Source organism: Megalobrama amblycephala, linkage group LG14 (assembly GCF_018812025.1).
Source record: "Megalobrama amblycephala isolate DHTTF-2021 linkage group LG14, ASM1881202v1, whole genome shotgun sequence".
Lineage (NCBI taxonomy): Eukaryota > Metazoa > Chordata > Actinopteri > Cypriniformes > Xenocyprididae > Megalobrama > Megalobrama amblycephala.
The window spans coordinates 52,248,497-52,262,491 of NC_063057.1; the positions used below are offsets into that span (position 1 = coordinate 52,248,497).

The window sequence follows — 13,995 nt, forward strand, 5'->3', positions numbered from 1 at the left end:
GAGCAGAGCGTGAACGCGGTGTAATGCTCCAATGACGCTGTGACTTGTGTTTAGAGGACTGAAGGGGGCGGAGGGCGCACGGCTGGGAGGGTGGATGGGGGTTGGTACGAGGACAGGGTGGAGTAAAACCCTTCAACTAGGAAAAAAAAAAGATCAGCTGGAGGAAAGAGTACTGTTAAATGCAAAACATATGCTCATTTTATAACTTTTGCTGAAAGGGAGTAATTCTCAGAGTTTTGCTTAATTTATGTTATACGAGCAGCTGAACCAAACTATTTGTAGAAGTGAACACAATACATTTATCTTCACTGACAGATGCCAGCAACAGAAATATTTTATGATACAGAGATACGTGAGGTAATGCTGACTCTCAGAAGCACTATGTTACTCTCAGAAGACTACTAATAAAGGCAGTACAGAGGCCCATATTTGCATTTTAATAGCTGGAGGGATTTGTGTTAATTTACGCTATGTGGGGGTTATACAGAGGTCTGTGAGGGTCTGGGAGGGGGGCTGTCTATACACCCCCCCAACATCATTCATATACAGCTCACACTTAATCATAATGCACACTCTCTTTGGTCTCGCCCTAGTCAAAACAGATCATTTGAATTCAGCCACAGTATTTCATTAACAATGTATTGTATTTCATTGGCTACGGTTATTTACGCGTTTCATTAGCAATACCTTGCCTAAAAGTCTAGGAAAACTTTTTTGTTTTGCTTTTTCAAAATGAAAATGGTATTTAGCTAACAAAGAGGTTATACCGATCAATTCGATACATTAATTTTCGTTGTTTTCATTAAATAAAAGAACATATTTGATTTACAGATCTTCGGTTTATCTGTACAAAAACACATTTTGAAACAAATGTTCACCAGAAGATGTTTATTTGCCACTAAAACGCCACACTCCAATAATGAACTTTTCACACTAGTTCTGCTGGGTTTTTGTAGAGAACTGTGGGAGCGCGCATGACTCCATAACTGAGGGAGCGCGTGCACGTGACAGAGGAAGGGAGAGTTCTTCTTTCACTGCTCCATCCGGGAACTTTCCGAATTAGCATTGACAACCGAAGCGCAACTTTTTCCCCAGGCAAAGTGAAATCATGCCGCGCACTCGGACAAAATATAGTTCCACATTTTCAACTCAAAGACTTCGAAATAAAGCCGTACGTTTCGGATAGGTCGAACAGACGTTTGCCGTGGGGATTTCGGAGTGAATTTATGCGACTGCTGGAATCTTTAGCTCGCTTTCTGAGCACTTTTGTTTATACTGGCGTAAAGTGGGTGATGAGTCTTTACGGCCAGTAAAGAAGCGAGAACTTGCTGTGCAGCCCGAGTAGTTCTTGCGATTGTTATTGTTGCTTTTAAAATATTTGTATTACGCCACAAATAACGCGGATCGCGTCGAAAGTGGAGGAAAAGTGCTTCTGAAGTCGGAATATGGAGCTACAAGGCCTTCAAGAAGCACTCAAAGTAGAAGTCCAATGTCATCAGGTAAATAAAAATGGCATTTTGTTGAAGCTTTTCTGGGATTCTTACGTGAATACACGCTGGAAGACGGACATCCGCCGTGTTCGAACGTTAGAATTTGCGTGGAATTCGTAGCCTTTCAGAGTGATAGAACGGTAACATTCTTTCGCCTTTATGACGCCATAATCACTTTGAGCGCAGATTGTTAAAACGTTCTTTGGTGCACTTTCACGCGTGCGGCGTGTTTTTTTGCGATTTGCACTAATAATGCGGCGGTTTTGTGTAGCGATCGGGACGAGACTTGAATATTTATGAGGTTCAAACGGACTCACTGCTCGCCGCTTTGTTCCTCCCTCACATCCTAACTTGAAACACTTTAAACGAAACGTCTTTTTGTTGTTTTACTTCGTTTAGAAACTAGTTGCACAGATGAAGCAGGACCCACAGGTAATTCATTTTATTTGAAGCGTTGAAGAATGGGGAATTTACATTGGGCGAGAAACTTTGTCGGCATCACTAGTTCTTACGGACGTTCTCAATGCTTTGTCCTTTACGTGACTTTGCCAAATAACACAAGGGGGTTTTGTGAAGTTTTGAAAACATTTTGCTTGTTTTTGGACTGGAATCTTGTTGGTTAAACGTGAGCTTAAGAAACAACAACAATTAAAGGCAAAGCAAAATAACTGCCCTAAGTGAAAAACAAGTAATTCATTTATGTATGGCGTACATTTTAGAAACACATACCCTCTTTCAAAACACTATAAAAATACGACAAACTAGCTGGGTTCAGTGAAATTATATTAAACTGCTTTAGTACTCGAAAACCGTCTTGGTTCTTTAGCGAATTGTAGGCTACAACGCGTCCATTTTAGTAGGTCGACATGTTTCTAGAGAGTTTGTGAAGGAAAGTTCCTCACTTCATCTGTCATGTGGCATTAAAACATCGTTGTTTAGTGTGTACTGAACCTCAACGTACTTATTCGATACTTTATCGACAGTCTTTCCTATGGGTTATATTTCTTGGTCACATGACGACGTGGTAGCATTTGATTCGATCTCTGCAGTTCACTTTCACTTTTTTATAATCGCTACTCAAAAGCAAGGTCATCTATACTATAGCGTTCCGATAGCAATTCTATACATGTTTACTGATAATTCATCTGCTTGGCCTCGGTTTGAGCCGTTTGTTAAAGTCACAAGCTCTCAATCCTTCTCTGAAATCGTCTGTCAGAACGACTCTCGCTGAACGACACAATTTCGGGTCCGTTCGGTTGACGTTGAGTTCAGCACCACGGATAGCGGCGCACGCCTGCGTTTCACCGTGTTTTAAATGTCAAATGTTGCAACTGTGTGAAATGTTTGTTGTGAGGCTTTTTGGTGTACCCCAGTTTGATAGTGGAAGCTTCCATTTTGTGCTGAAGGGGTGTTGGTTTCTTCCTAACATGGAGCAAAAGTCTGCAGAGTTTCTGGCTGGGGGGAGGGCTCATTCATGGCCATTCTAAAAGAGGGGGAAGGGAGGAGAAAACACTAGTCAGCATCACACAAGACACTACACACAAGCCTCTGTAGGCCTTATAACACTCCTTTATGAGGTTCTCCTAATTAATAGAGGCTATCATAGTTAATAATACTTACTTATTTATGCTTAAGAGTAAAAAATGCATTAAATACGAGAGAAAACATGAAAATACACCTACACAGCCTATAAGTATAATTGTTTACGTTATTGTGTAGTTATATCAAAGGTTATACAGTAATATAAGGCATGGTGATGTCTCTATAATGCAATAATTATATACGTATAATGCATTTAGAGTTCCAAGACCAAGAGGTTTTAAAGGAAGGTGTTATTAATTCACATCTAAATGTTAACCTTTCAAAAAACATGTTGCTTTCTCAAGGCATTCTCATTCTTTGGCTTTCATAACCCCAACAGTACAATTTATATTTTTTCATTTAACAGATTTTTACTGTTAAAGTCTATATGAAGTGAATTTTAAATGTGTGTGCAGTGGTCTAACTGAAAATCCAGAATATATTGCAAACCTAACCACCATATTTATATGCGGGTTATTGGTGAATAAGGTTTTTAAAAGTGTGAAAAACATTATGGAGATATTTTGAAGTTTTATTAAGTGTTAACAATGAGATTATGTGGTTTTATAATCAATTAACACTTTTTTGGGTCTTTTTTTTACAAGATGGACAACATTTGTCACCAAAAAAGTCATTCGGTATCCAAAATTTCGGTTTTACCGAATGACACTTTTGGTTATACTGAATGACGGTATTTTCAAACAATGCTAACAGGCTCATATCTATCTAGTTAGCTAGCAAAAGGACAATCAAACATTTTATATTTAGTACAAGTTTTTAAAATATAACAACATTTTCCATGTTTTATAACGGTTGTCCCGAATGACCTGATGTTTCAGGACATGCGCATGAGCAAGTTAAAACGTTAATTTTTCAAATAGTTAAAAGAGAATTAGTTACTTTGCTTCATGATCATGTGGTCCTTTGCAGGTGTCTAAATGATGTCACATCCTGTCACATGATATTGACTGCATGACTGGATCCAAAATGGTCCCTTTACATTTGTTACTCCGAATGACATCAATGAAATTCATTTTTCTGGACATTCTTTCTCATAACAAAACAACGACTTCTACGCATAATTTTAATACCATTTTGCACTATGTTGATATATGATGTTATGAAGAGTAAAAAAAATATACATTTATTACATTTTAAGATATTTTAATCACAAATGAAATAGCTGTACTTGCCTTTGGACGGTTAAACCGAATGACCTTTTGACGCTTCAAAATCTTTAAAATACATTTATATGTAGCAAAATATAATTAAAACCTTTTGGGTTCGATAAAAGAGATCTAGTTATTAAGGCCTTTGGACAAAAAAAATTACCCACTACTTCATTGACCCACGTGAATGTTGAGTGAATGCAGGTGTTTTGTCAGAATTAAAGCTCATTTAGGCTAAATATTGTATTTGTGAGCATCTAGTCTAACTAGAAATATGTTGAATTATCATAACTGAACATTGTATTGGATGTTTTTTGTAATCTGGGCCAGTACTGACCCATCCTCTTTATACTTCACCCAAACTTTCATTTGAAGGAGGCTTGAAATGCAGATGATGGGAGGAAGCAAACCCTCCAGCATTTATTAGCTGAGAACATCATAATTGTGTGAAGCCTTTGTAAGTATCTTGTGTTCCCCGCTGGGCAAACGTCTTCTATCCTTATATAAATATCTATCTTAGCTTGTGAGTGTTAAATACATATTGTGTGAGAGGGTTTTGTATTGTTGTCTTCTTGCTAGTTGTTGCATCACTGATCCAGAAACGCTTATAAACTTGGTGTAAGTCTTGAGCTTTGATTTGCTCTCTTCTACTCAGTTTTTGGTCTCTCTCAGGGCTTACAAATCCTTCCCAAACTGATCCCTGTGTGTGTCCCTCATGCACAGTGAAAAAAAATGAATTGTATTGGTTTTGTCTTTTGCTGCAAAGATGTTCCTGTTTTCATTAGTTGCAGTAAAACATTTGCAATGTCTGTTTATTCAGATTCTATGTTGACCCACATTTCCATGTGATAAATGACAGAGACCGAAGAAATACATGTTTACAGGTTGAATAAGCACAAATGCGAGTGACTTGTATAATCTCTCTGCTTGAAAGCAGTTCAGCGTTCTGTCCAGAGTGATTTGTACTGTTCTGTCCAACAAACTGACAGCAGCTTTAATGTTAATATGTAAAATCAGTGTAATTGTAAAAATGTATTAAACATATTATATAGTGTAACCATCGAAAGGAATGGTTCACCCATAAAAGAAAATTGTATCATCATTTACTCACCTTTGTGTCATTTCAAACCTGTATGATTTTCTCTGTTCCATTGAACACAAAGTCGAATGGAAACAAAAATGATATTTTTTATAACCGTACTGTGCTTTACAGTATCATAGTTTCGAAGCCAAATATGGATTGAAATTGAATTATTGATGTTGTGTGGGTTTGATTTATTCTGGTCTGGAACAGGATGTTAAAACTCTGGCTTAGGGCTGGATTTGCAAAAGCACTTTTATGTGAGGTACTTTACTAGAAGAAAGCAAAAAGCACCAGTTGTGGAGATGTACTAGTGAGTTCTTGTAGTCCTTTATTCTTTGTGTTGTGTGGTCGGGAAAGCCCTGCTAAATATTCCTTAATTCTGTCATTGTTTACACACCATAATTTAGTTTTTCCATAAAAAAAGTCTCATAAAACTATGACTATCCATATGACAGACTATCCTATCCATATAGTTTCTGAAGTCGTATGTTAGCGTTGAATAAACAACACAAATTTAAGTTGTTTTTCACTCTGCAGTTCTTAAAAAATATAGGTTTGAATGTCATGATGCTTGTCAAAATCAGTGCTTGATGTCAAGCATGGTCCATGTTAGGGCTGGGTATTGATACAAATTTCATGATTCAATTCCGATTATGACAAAAATCATAATTGTATTGAAATTGTAATTGCAATTATTAATTACAATTATCACAATTACACTGAATGTTTTGAATAGCTTTATACCATTGCTTGAAGCAACTGCATGCAATATTTTTAAATAAAAACAAGCTGAAAACACTCTTCCTGAATTTTTTTATTGGTTTTCTATAGCATTAAGCCTCAAACGTCAACTATACATAGGTTTGGTTTCTTCTTTAAATAATAATAATAAAAAAGTAAACACATGCATGTAAATATAATAGGGTCTTCCACACCATGCTATTCTAGGAACTTAGTTATAGGCACTAGCCACAAGGGTGGTTCCCCGAAAACTAATGTTCCGCTAGAGCCATTTTCCTGGATGCATTCGCACCATCAGTAGGAACTCTGAAGTGACATAAACTACGCTTGTTGTTGTGACTTTTATTTTGACGGTGCCGAGAATGGCTCAGCCAGTGTCTGAGCACACAGTACTTGCATTCTCCGGCATCATTAGTAGTCCTGTCAAATATATTACTGTATATAACTGGTATACAAAGAAAGTAGGCAGTATATGAAAAAGTATTTGCTTGTTTGATGCCCAATGTCGCTAGCTGAGCAGAAATGCATGTTTCACTTGGTCCCTTAAAAGTCGCGCTGGATTTTCTTCTTAGCATGAGTTTGAGAGGTCTATCTATCACTGTTTTCAATGTTTGTAGATGTAACCCCTCCTGTTCGAACCACCCGCCCTAATCGGGACTCAAACCCGGGTCCACCGGCATGGGAGTCGGGTGCTCTAACAAGGAGGCTAAAGACGGCAGTCTCCAGCGTTAGTCGCTAGAGCACCTCTTGAGGTCAGGGTAGTGAGGTTTACATGCACAGCTCTTACTAGCCTACGTCTGTTACGCTGAGTTAGTTCGTGGAGTAAATATATAGGCTGTGTAAACTGCTTTTTAAAATGGCAGGTGCTGGGTGGCAGGTGGCGGGTGTGTTCAATCAGCGTACACTTACACTGGTACTTTTCACTGGTAGTTCCTTTTGTGCTGGGTTAGACCTTTTACACTTTGAAGTAGTCATGATTCATCCTCTCACATCGTAACATGCTCTAAACACACCTCTTAAGCATGGAGAATAATGTAAGTGGATAGTTTTTTTTGTAATTGCACCATTGAATGATTACGAAATTGTGATGTCCATATTTGTAATCGCAATTAGAAATTATATTAATTGTGCAACCCTAGTATTAGTAGAGTACATAGCAAATTTTCTCAAGCATCATTCAACACATTGCTAAGAAGAATTAGCACACTGCTAGCATGATTAACATGTTGCTAACATGTTTTAGCACGTTGTTAGCATGAAGTATCTCTTAACTGTTTCCCACAGAATTTTATGAGATTGTGGTTTTGTCCTAATTTTTACACTTGCAAGAGCTAAACCCTTGAGCATTTATTTTGTTGTAAACTGCAGTTGAGCTTTTATTTTGATGGAAAATGACTTGAGACGTGGAAAACACTGGATCACGAGCAGATGGTGTGAGCAAAGCGTGCACGTCGTTTTGAAACACGCAGCACAAACATACTATATACTTTTTAATTAAATTATAGTCTTTTGCGATTTGGTAAGGGCACAAAGCCATGTCGCACTTTTGATTTTAGTTCATTTGACAGATACTTTGCCAAAGCAACGGCCCAAAACAACTCTAGAGACATTTTTGGAGAAAATATTTTTGGTTCATTATGAAACTGTGGTGGCAAAAATTAGATTAGACTATGGCGGGCTGCCACAGCCTAGGTAATTAATGAGAAACACTGTCAGACCTTACAGAGTCTGAATGCTGTGAAGATTGAGTTTTACAATTGTGTGTTTGATTGCTCCAGACGCTACAACATGCAATAGTTCATATATTTAGCTTTAATACGAATTTCAATTGGACTGTATCTTTTAACATACCTTCTGATGTTCATTCATGTTTGTGCTGTAACTAGTAAAGCCGAAAAATTATCCATTCACATGCGCTTCGCTTCATCTAAGGCACTACATCGATCTGTTAAGCCACATTAAAGAGCGCCAACGTGGTATTTATTGTTTGAACGTCTAAATAAAATTGACAGAATTTGAAAGCTGAGGCTTAGTTTCATATCAGAAGTAACACAGCAAAAAGATTATTGGGAGCCATGCTACAAAGTTTTGTTCATTCATCAGCTGAAAACAGCATGGACCAAAAGATAGATTCTTGGGTTTTAGGAATTGATTGTTTCATCAAAATGAAAATTGATTAAAATTGAGAAATCATTATTTTTTTACCCAGCCCTAGTCCATTTCCTAACGAAAACCTTTGGTATGGCTTCAGAACACTTGGAATAATAGCATTCAAGCCATGTGGACTGTTTTAATGATAGTTTTATGGTGTTTTACTATTCCACTATTTTATCATTATATGGAAAAGAGGTTCATGAAGAGTCTTCAAAAGTTCTCCTTTTGTGTTTTTGCAGCAGGTTTTTGTACAGAACATTCAGATATGGTGAGAAAAGGCCTTCGGTTAGAACATGTTTTGATTGCATCATGAAAGGGCACTTCACAGGATACGGGAAATCTGTGAAACTATTCTTCAAACGATTTCACAATGTTTTTCTAAACATTATATTGGAGCAGACTATCACACTCACTAGAGGTCATAACACTTCCTCATTTAAAGTACACTCAATCCATTTTTATTGGCAATATTGATATTTTGCAAAGTTCATTCCGATTTGATTAGACAAACTGGTCGTATCCAATGGTAACACAGTCTGATACTAAGGACAGCAGTAGTGCGAAACATTCAAGTTCAGACATGATGTTTGAGCTCAGTGTGTGAGGTTATAAGACCTGTAGGAAAGATCTAAAAGCTGCTTTACCAGGACCACATGATGGACGGCCAGTAGAAGCTTCATTTTAATGATTCTAGTTGCAGTGTTTTTGATCTGTCCTTGTGTCTCATAGCAACAACGTCTGCGGTAAATCATTCATGCGGTTATTTCTGTTGATGTGTTTGACTCTATTATTGTGAAACACTTCTAGAGACATTGATTCAAAATCTCATAAGACATTAAATCATGTAAAAGATTCATGCCTTGCTTTATAATAGTTGTGAAGCATTAAGGCTTTTTAGACCAAAGTGATCAAGTGTGTCATCTTCATTGTTTTAATATTCTTCTTAAGATAGCAGGGCTTTTGGAAATAGCCAGTTGGAAATATCTCCAGATTCTATATATCAAATTTAACTGTATGCTGTTTGATTCACTGTTTTTTTGTACCTTATTTAATGTGTTTTCTCTTTCATTCTGAAAAAGTATGTTCTTATATACTGTAATAACACATACCATGCAGCCAGTAGGTACTTATATTGTGTCTTATAAAATCTAAATGTCATTTGCCATTCAGAAGTTGTTCTTATTTTGTTTAACTTTCTTTCATCTGATGAACAAAAATTGAGATATTTAGGAAAACATCCAAGCTGCTCTTATCCACAACTTGTGCACTATATTCCAATTAGTCCAAATTCATTCCAATGATTATTTGGTATGTAGCATTTAATGATAATGTTCGATTCTGTTGTAGCTGTTGATTTGGAAATATGGAAAAAGCCAATTTTTTGGCTTTTTTGGCACAGCGGAGGGGAATATTATCAGTGAATAAGGACTTAAATTTCTGTCCGTTCATCACAAGTTATCGTATAACATCAGAAGACTTGAAATATAGTGCACAAGTCATATGGATGGACCATTTTTATTATGTTTTTTTTTAATCCTTTTTTAGAGCTTGACAGATGTGTTCACTAAGAACTGTAGTAAATTTCTTGAGTGCATGAGGTTCGTTCCATCACTGAGCTTGACATCTGATTCAACACTCAGGCTTTCTGTGCTTTGAGACTGCAGTGAGCTAATAAGGTAACAAGATTAGACCACGTTAGATGACCAATAGGATTACTTTATTTGAACAAGTCGATGTGATGACTGTATGGCCCTGATCCAAAACCTACTTACAATGCATTATGTTTTGGCCAGTTTTTAAGGCAGCATTGTAATGAGCTTGTGAAAAAAGTCCATTCAATATTCTTGAACTAACAAGAGAAATGATGATTCTAAACATTCTTAAAATTTAGTACATCAAAATGCTATATATGCAGGGCCTAAAATTAACAAATGTGAGTAAAAATCTGTGTTGGCGAGTATATGAAACGGTGTCAATCGCCAGTTTGCCGGTAACATTGTTATGAATTATAACAATGCAAATATTGTGTAGAACATGGACGTGAATGTTGCTCGGGACAGGTGACAGGCCAGTGCTTCATTGTCACGAAAGGGAACTCAATTCGTTTCTCACGCACTGTGTGGGAAATTTCTGTGCGCAAACATCCCAATAATCCGCGTCTTAGACAGCGTGCGAATACCGAATTGAGCTCTCTTTCATGTGTTCTTGAGCTTGAACAAACATATTCAAACAAAATTATCAAAATGCCCATCTTGGTTGAATTTACCTCGGCATAGTTGAATAACAAGAGTTCAGTACATGGAAAAGACATACAGTGAGTCTCAAACTCCATTGTTTCCTCTTTCTTATATAAATCTCATTTGTTTAAAAGACCTCCGAAGAACAGGCGAATCTCAACATAACCCTGACTGTTACGTAACAGTCGGGGTGTACGCCCCCAATATTTGCATATGCCAGCCCATGATCGATGCATTACACAAGGGCAGCCAGTATTAACGTCTGGATCTGTGCACAGCTGAATCATCAGACTAGGTAAGCAAGCAAGAACAATAGCGAAAAATGGCAGATGGAGCAATAATAACTGACATGATCCATGATAACATGATATTTTTAGTGATATTTGTGAATTGTCTTTCTAAATGTTTCATTAGCATGTTGCTAATGTACTGTTAAATGTGGTTAAAGTTACCATCATTTCTTACTGTATTCACGGAGACAAGAGAGCCGTCGCTATTTTCATTTTTAAACACTTGCAGTCTGTATAATGCATAAACACAACTTCATTCTTTATAAATCTCTCCAACAGTGTGTAATGTTAGCTTTAGCCACGGAGCACTATCAAACTCATTCAGAATCAAATGTAAACATCCAAATAAATACCATACTTACGCGATTAGACATGTTGCATGACGAACACTTTGTAAAGATCCATTTTGAGGGTTATATTAGCTGTGTGAACTTTGTTTATGCACTGTTTAAGGCAAGCGAGAGCTCCGTGGGCGGGGAGCGTGAGCATTTAAAGGGGCCGCAGCCTAAAATGGCTCATATTTAATGATGCCCCAAAATAGGCAGTTAAAAAAATTAATAAAAAAAAATCTATGGGGTATTTTGTGCTGAAACTTCACAGACACATTCAGGGGACGCCTTAGACTTATATTACATCTTTTAAAAAGACGTTCTACGGCACCTTTAATAGGGATAAATCTATGTTTCATGGCTGGAAAGAAATATTTATGGCCAGTAAATTTCCACCAGCCATTGGCAGGTGTGGCAAGAAGATCATTTTAGGCCCTGCATATATTCGTTTGTCACTTCAATGATAATGCTGTCTCAGAAGGCAGCTGCCTGTTGTATACAGCAAGGTAGTTTAGTATTTTGGAACAGAACCCATCTGTCTGTCAGATCTACCCCAAAATGTTTCTCGACTGAACTCAAAAGACGATGTCTCAACTTGCTGATACTGGTTCTGATGTTCCCGTACATTTCCTGTGCAATTTGATATGGTGCCTGAATAGTTTGATCTTATGTGTTTGAGTGTGATAACAGCATTACTCTGGCCAGTGATTGGTCAAAGCTTTTCATTTGATCAATTATTTAATGTTACACACATTCTGGCCATCAGAATAAGACATGAATGTAATTTGCATGAGCCCTGTTATCTTACACTTTTTATACTACATACTACATTTGAATTGCATATTAAATTTCCATCCATTTGGATTGCACAGTTTTAACATGCAATACTGTATTTAAAAAAAAAAAAGTGTATTTAAAACACAACAAATTCAGTTATTAGTACTATTACAGAAATCTTACCTGTTTCATTTATGTATGACTGACAAATATCACTTTGTTTGTTTATGATAAAACTGTCATCCAAATGGATGGAAATTGTATATGCAATTCAAATACAGAAATCTTACATTTAGACCTAAATATTTTTGGAGTGTACCCAGCATAACATTTCGGAAGGCTAGAAGTGGTAGTCAGTAGTGGATGCATTATTGAGGTACCCTTAAAATACATAAAGGCTGTTTAATAATTAATGAGATGAGGTTGTGTCTTTACGCTCATGTATATATTTACGCTCTAGCGTTATTGGGGCAACGGGGCAGGGCTTTAATAGGTCACCAACCGTTGGTACTGTATTCTACATGTGTGGGTGTTTATTACTGCCCACAGCCTTTTAAATATAACAACTACTTTTGCTGCAATCTATGAGCTCATTTCCTTCTTTCAGCCTTGGAATCATATCATGAAAAACAGACTTCTCTTGATATTGATTAAATAAAACTGAAACATTCAGTGCTCAAACTGCCCCTTTATAGTCCAAAAATGAGCCTTTATGAAATGAAAAGTACATATGACTGAATCTATAGTATTTTGCTGTGTTTAAAAGTATTTTTGATTGTGATGCACTGAAATTAATTTTTTACTGAAACTCTTAACAGAAATTAAAGCTTTCATTTAGATGAAAACAGAAACCAAAAATAAAGTTGATATAATAATCAATTAAATAATTGATCAAATTTAAATAATAATCAACACTTAAATAAATATGGAGTTGTATATAAGCATTTAAATTGCACATAGATTTTATGTCATATTTTAATTGATCTATTTATGTTTAGTGTTATTTTGTTGTTGAAATATAAACATTTAAATGGTGGCTGTAATTAACTTGTTTTCATTAACTTATTAAATAATGAAGACAACAATGAATATAGTATAATATAGTGCATATATCCAGCAAAATGCTCCTCTTTAGAGTTTTTTTTTTTTTTTTTGTAGCCGACAAGTTTATGAACAAGTTTATGAACATTTTCTGAGGTAAATGTAATGCTATGTGACATTGTTTACAAGCTGTTTTATTGTTGTCTCCTCGCGGTTGAAACACTGCTTGAACGATTACATGAGACATGATACGTTTCAAAAAAGTTGTACTGTATCTTTCAACATTCCTTCTGATGTTCATTCATAGGAAGAGATGATCAGTTCACTTGCCGTTTAAACGCGCTACAGCGACCTGTCAAGTCACATTAAAGAGCCACAAAATGACATTTATTGTTTGTTTTTATAACAAATAGCTCAAAACTTCTTGCGATTATTGGATGGTGTCACTTTTTTTTTTTTTTACCTTCATTACCTTGTCAAGGGTTCAGTAGAGTTATTGGATTGAAACAACGTTTATGATGGCGCAGTCATACTTACCTTGGTTTAAAGGTAACCTTCAAATGCTCAGCTTGTGTTTCTACAGGAGACTGATCTTATAGAAAAGCACAGCTGAGTGTGAATGAACAATAATGAAGGTTAATTTCTGGAGGAAACATGCAGAGTTTTTACTGCATGGAACAAAGTGTTTAGAAAATTTCACATTTTGTCACTAAAATTCCTGGTAGTCAGACTAATTATATTTCTAAGTAATGCTGCTTTACTGAACTCTCATGACTCAAGAACTCATTTATGCCATTATTCATATACAGAATCTGTTTATCATTTATTTTTAGAAAAAACAGAGAGATCATAAAAATGCCTTCTTTTATTTAGTAGTTTTCTGAAAATATCAAGATTTTATCTCTCTTGGTGAATTATAATGCTAAACAGCTTACAGATGTAACGAATGTATATGGACTGCATGCACTAGAAGCAATAAGGCAAGTCATTTATAAGAAACACTGACCTATTTCTGTTATTGGTTATTACATCACTCGTGTAAATACAGTTTACTCATGACTTTTATAGAGGATTTAAACTGATGATGTCAGAGTGATGTGTG

At 36.2% G+C, this 13,995-nt stretch overlaps 1 protein-coding gene across 3 annotated transcripts in view; it reads left to right on the plus strand.

Annotated features, from left to right (window-relative positions):
- The window catches only part of phf21b (PHD finger protein 21B), an 87,071-nt gene that overhangs the window by 22,997 nt on the left and 50,079 nt on the right, over positions 1-13,995 (plus strand). The window contains exon 1 of one of the 3 annotated variants that reach the window (XM_048154981.1): positions 983-1,499. The exons of 1 other annotated variant lie outside the window; for it this stretch is intronic. In XM_048154981.1, the coding sequence (XP_048010938.1) occupies positions 1,446-1,499 (54 nt within the window). In that variant the 5' untranslated portion in view covers positions 983-1,445. Of the gene's footprint in view, positions 1-982; positions 1,500-1,711; positions 1,923-13,995 lie in introns of those variants that run through there. One more of the 3 variants, XM_048154982.1, reaches the window with a different exon arrangement.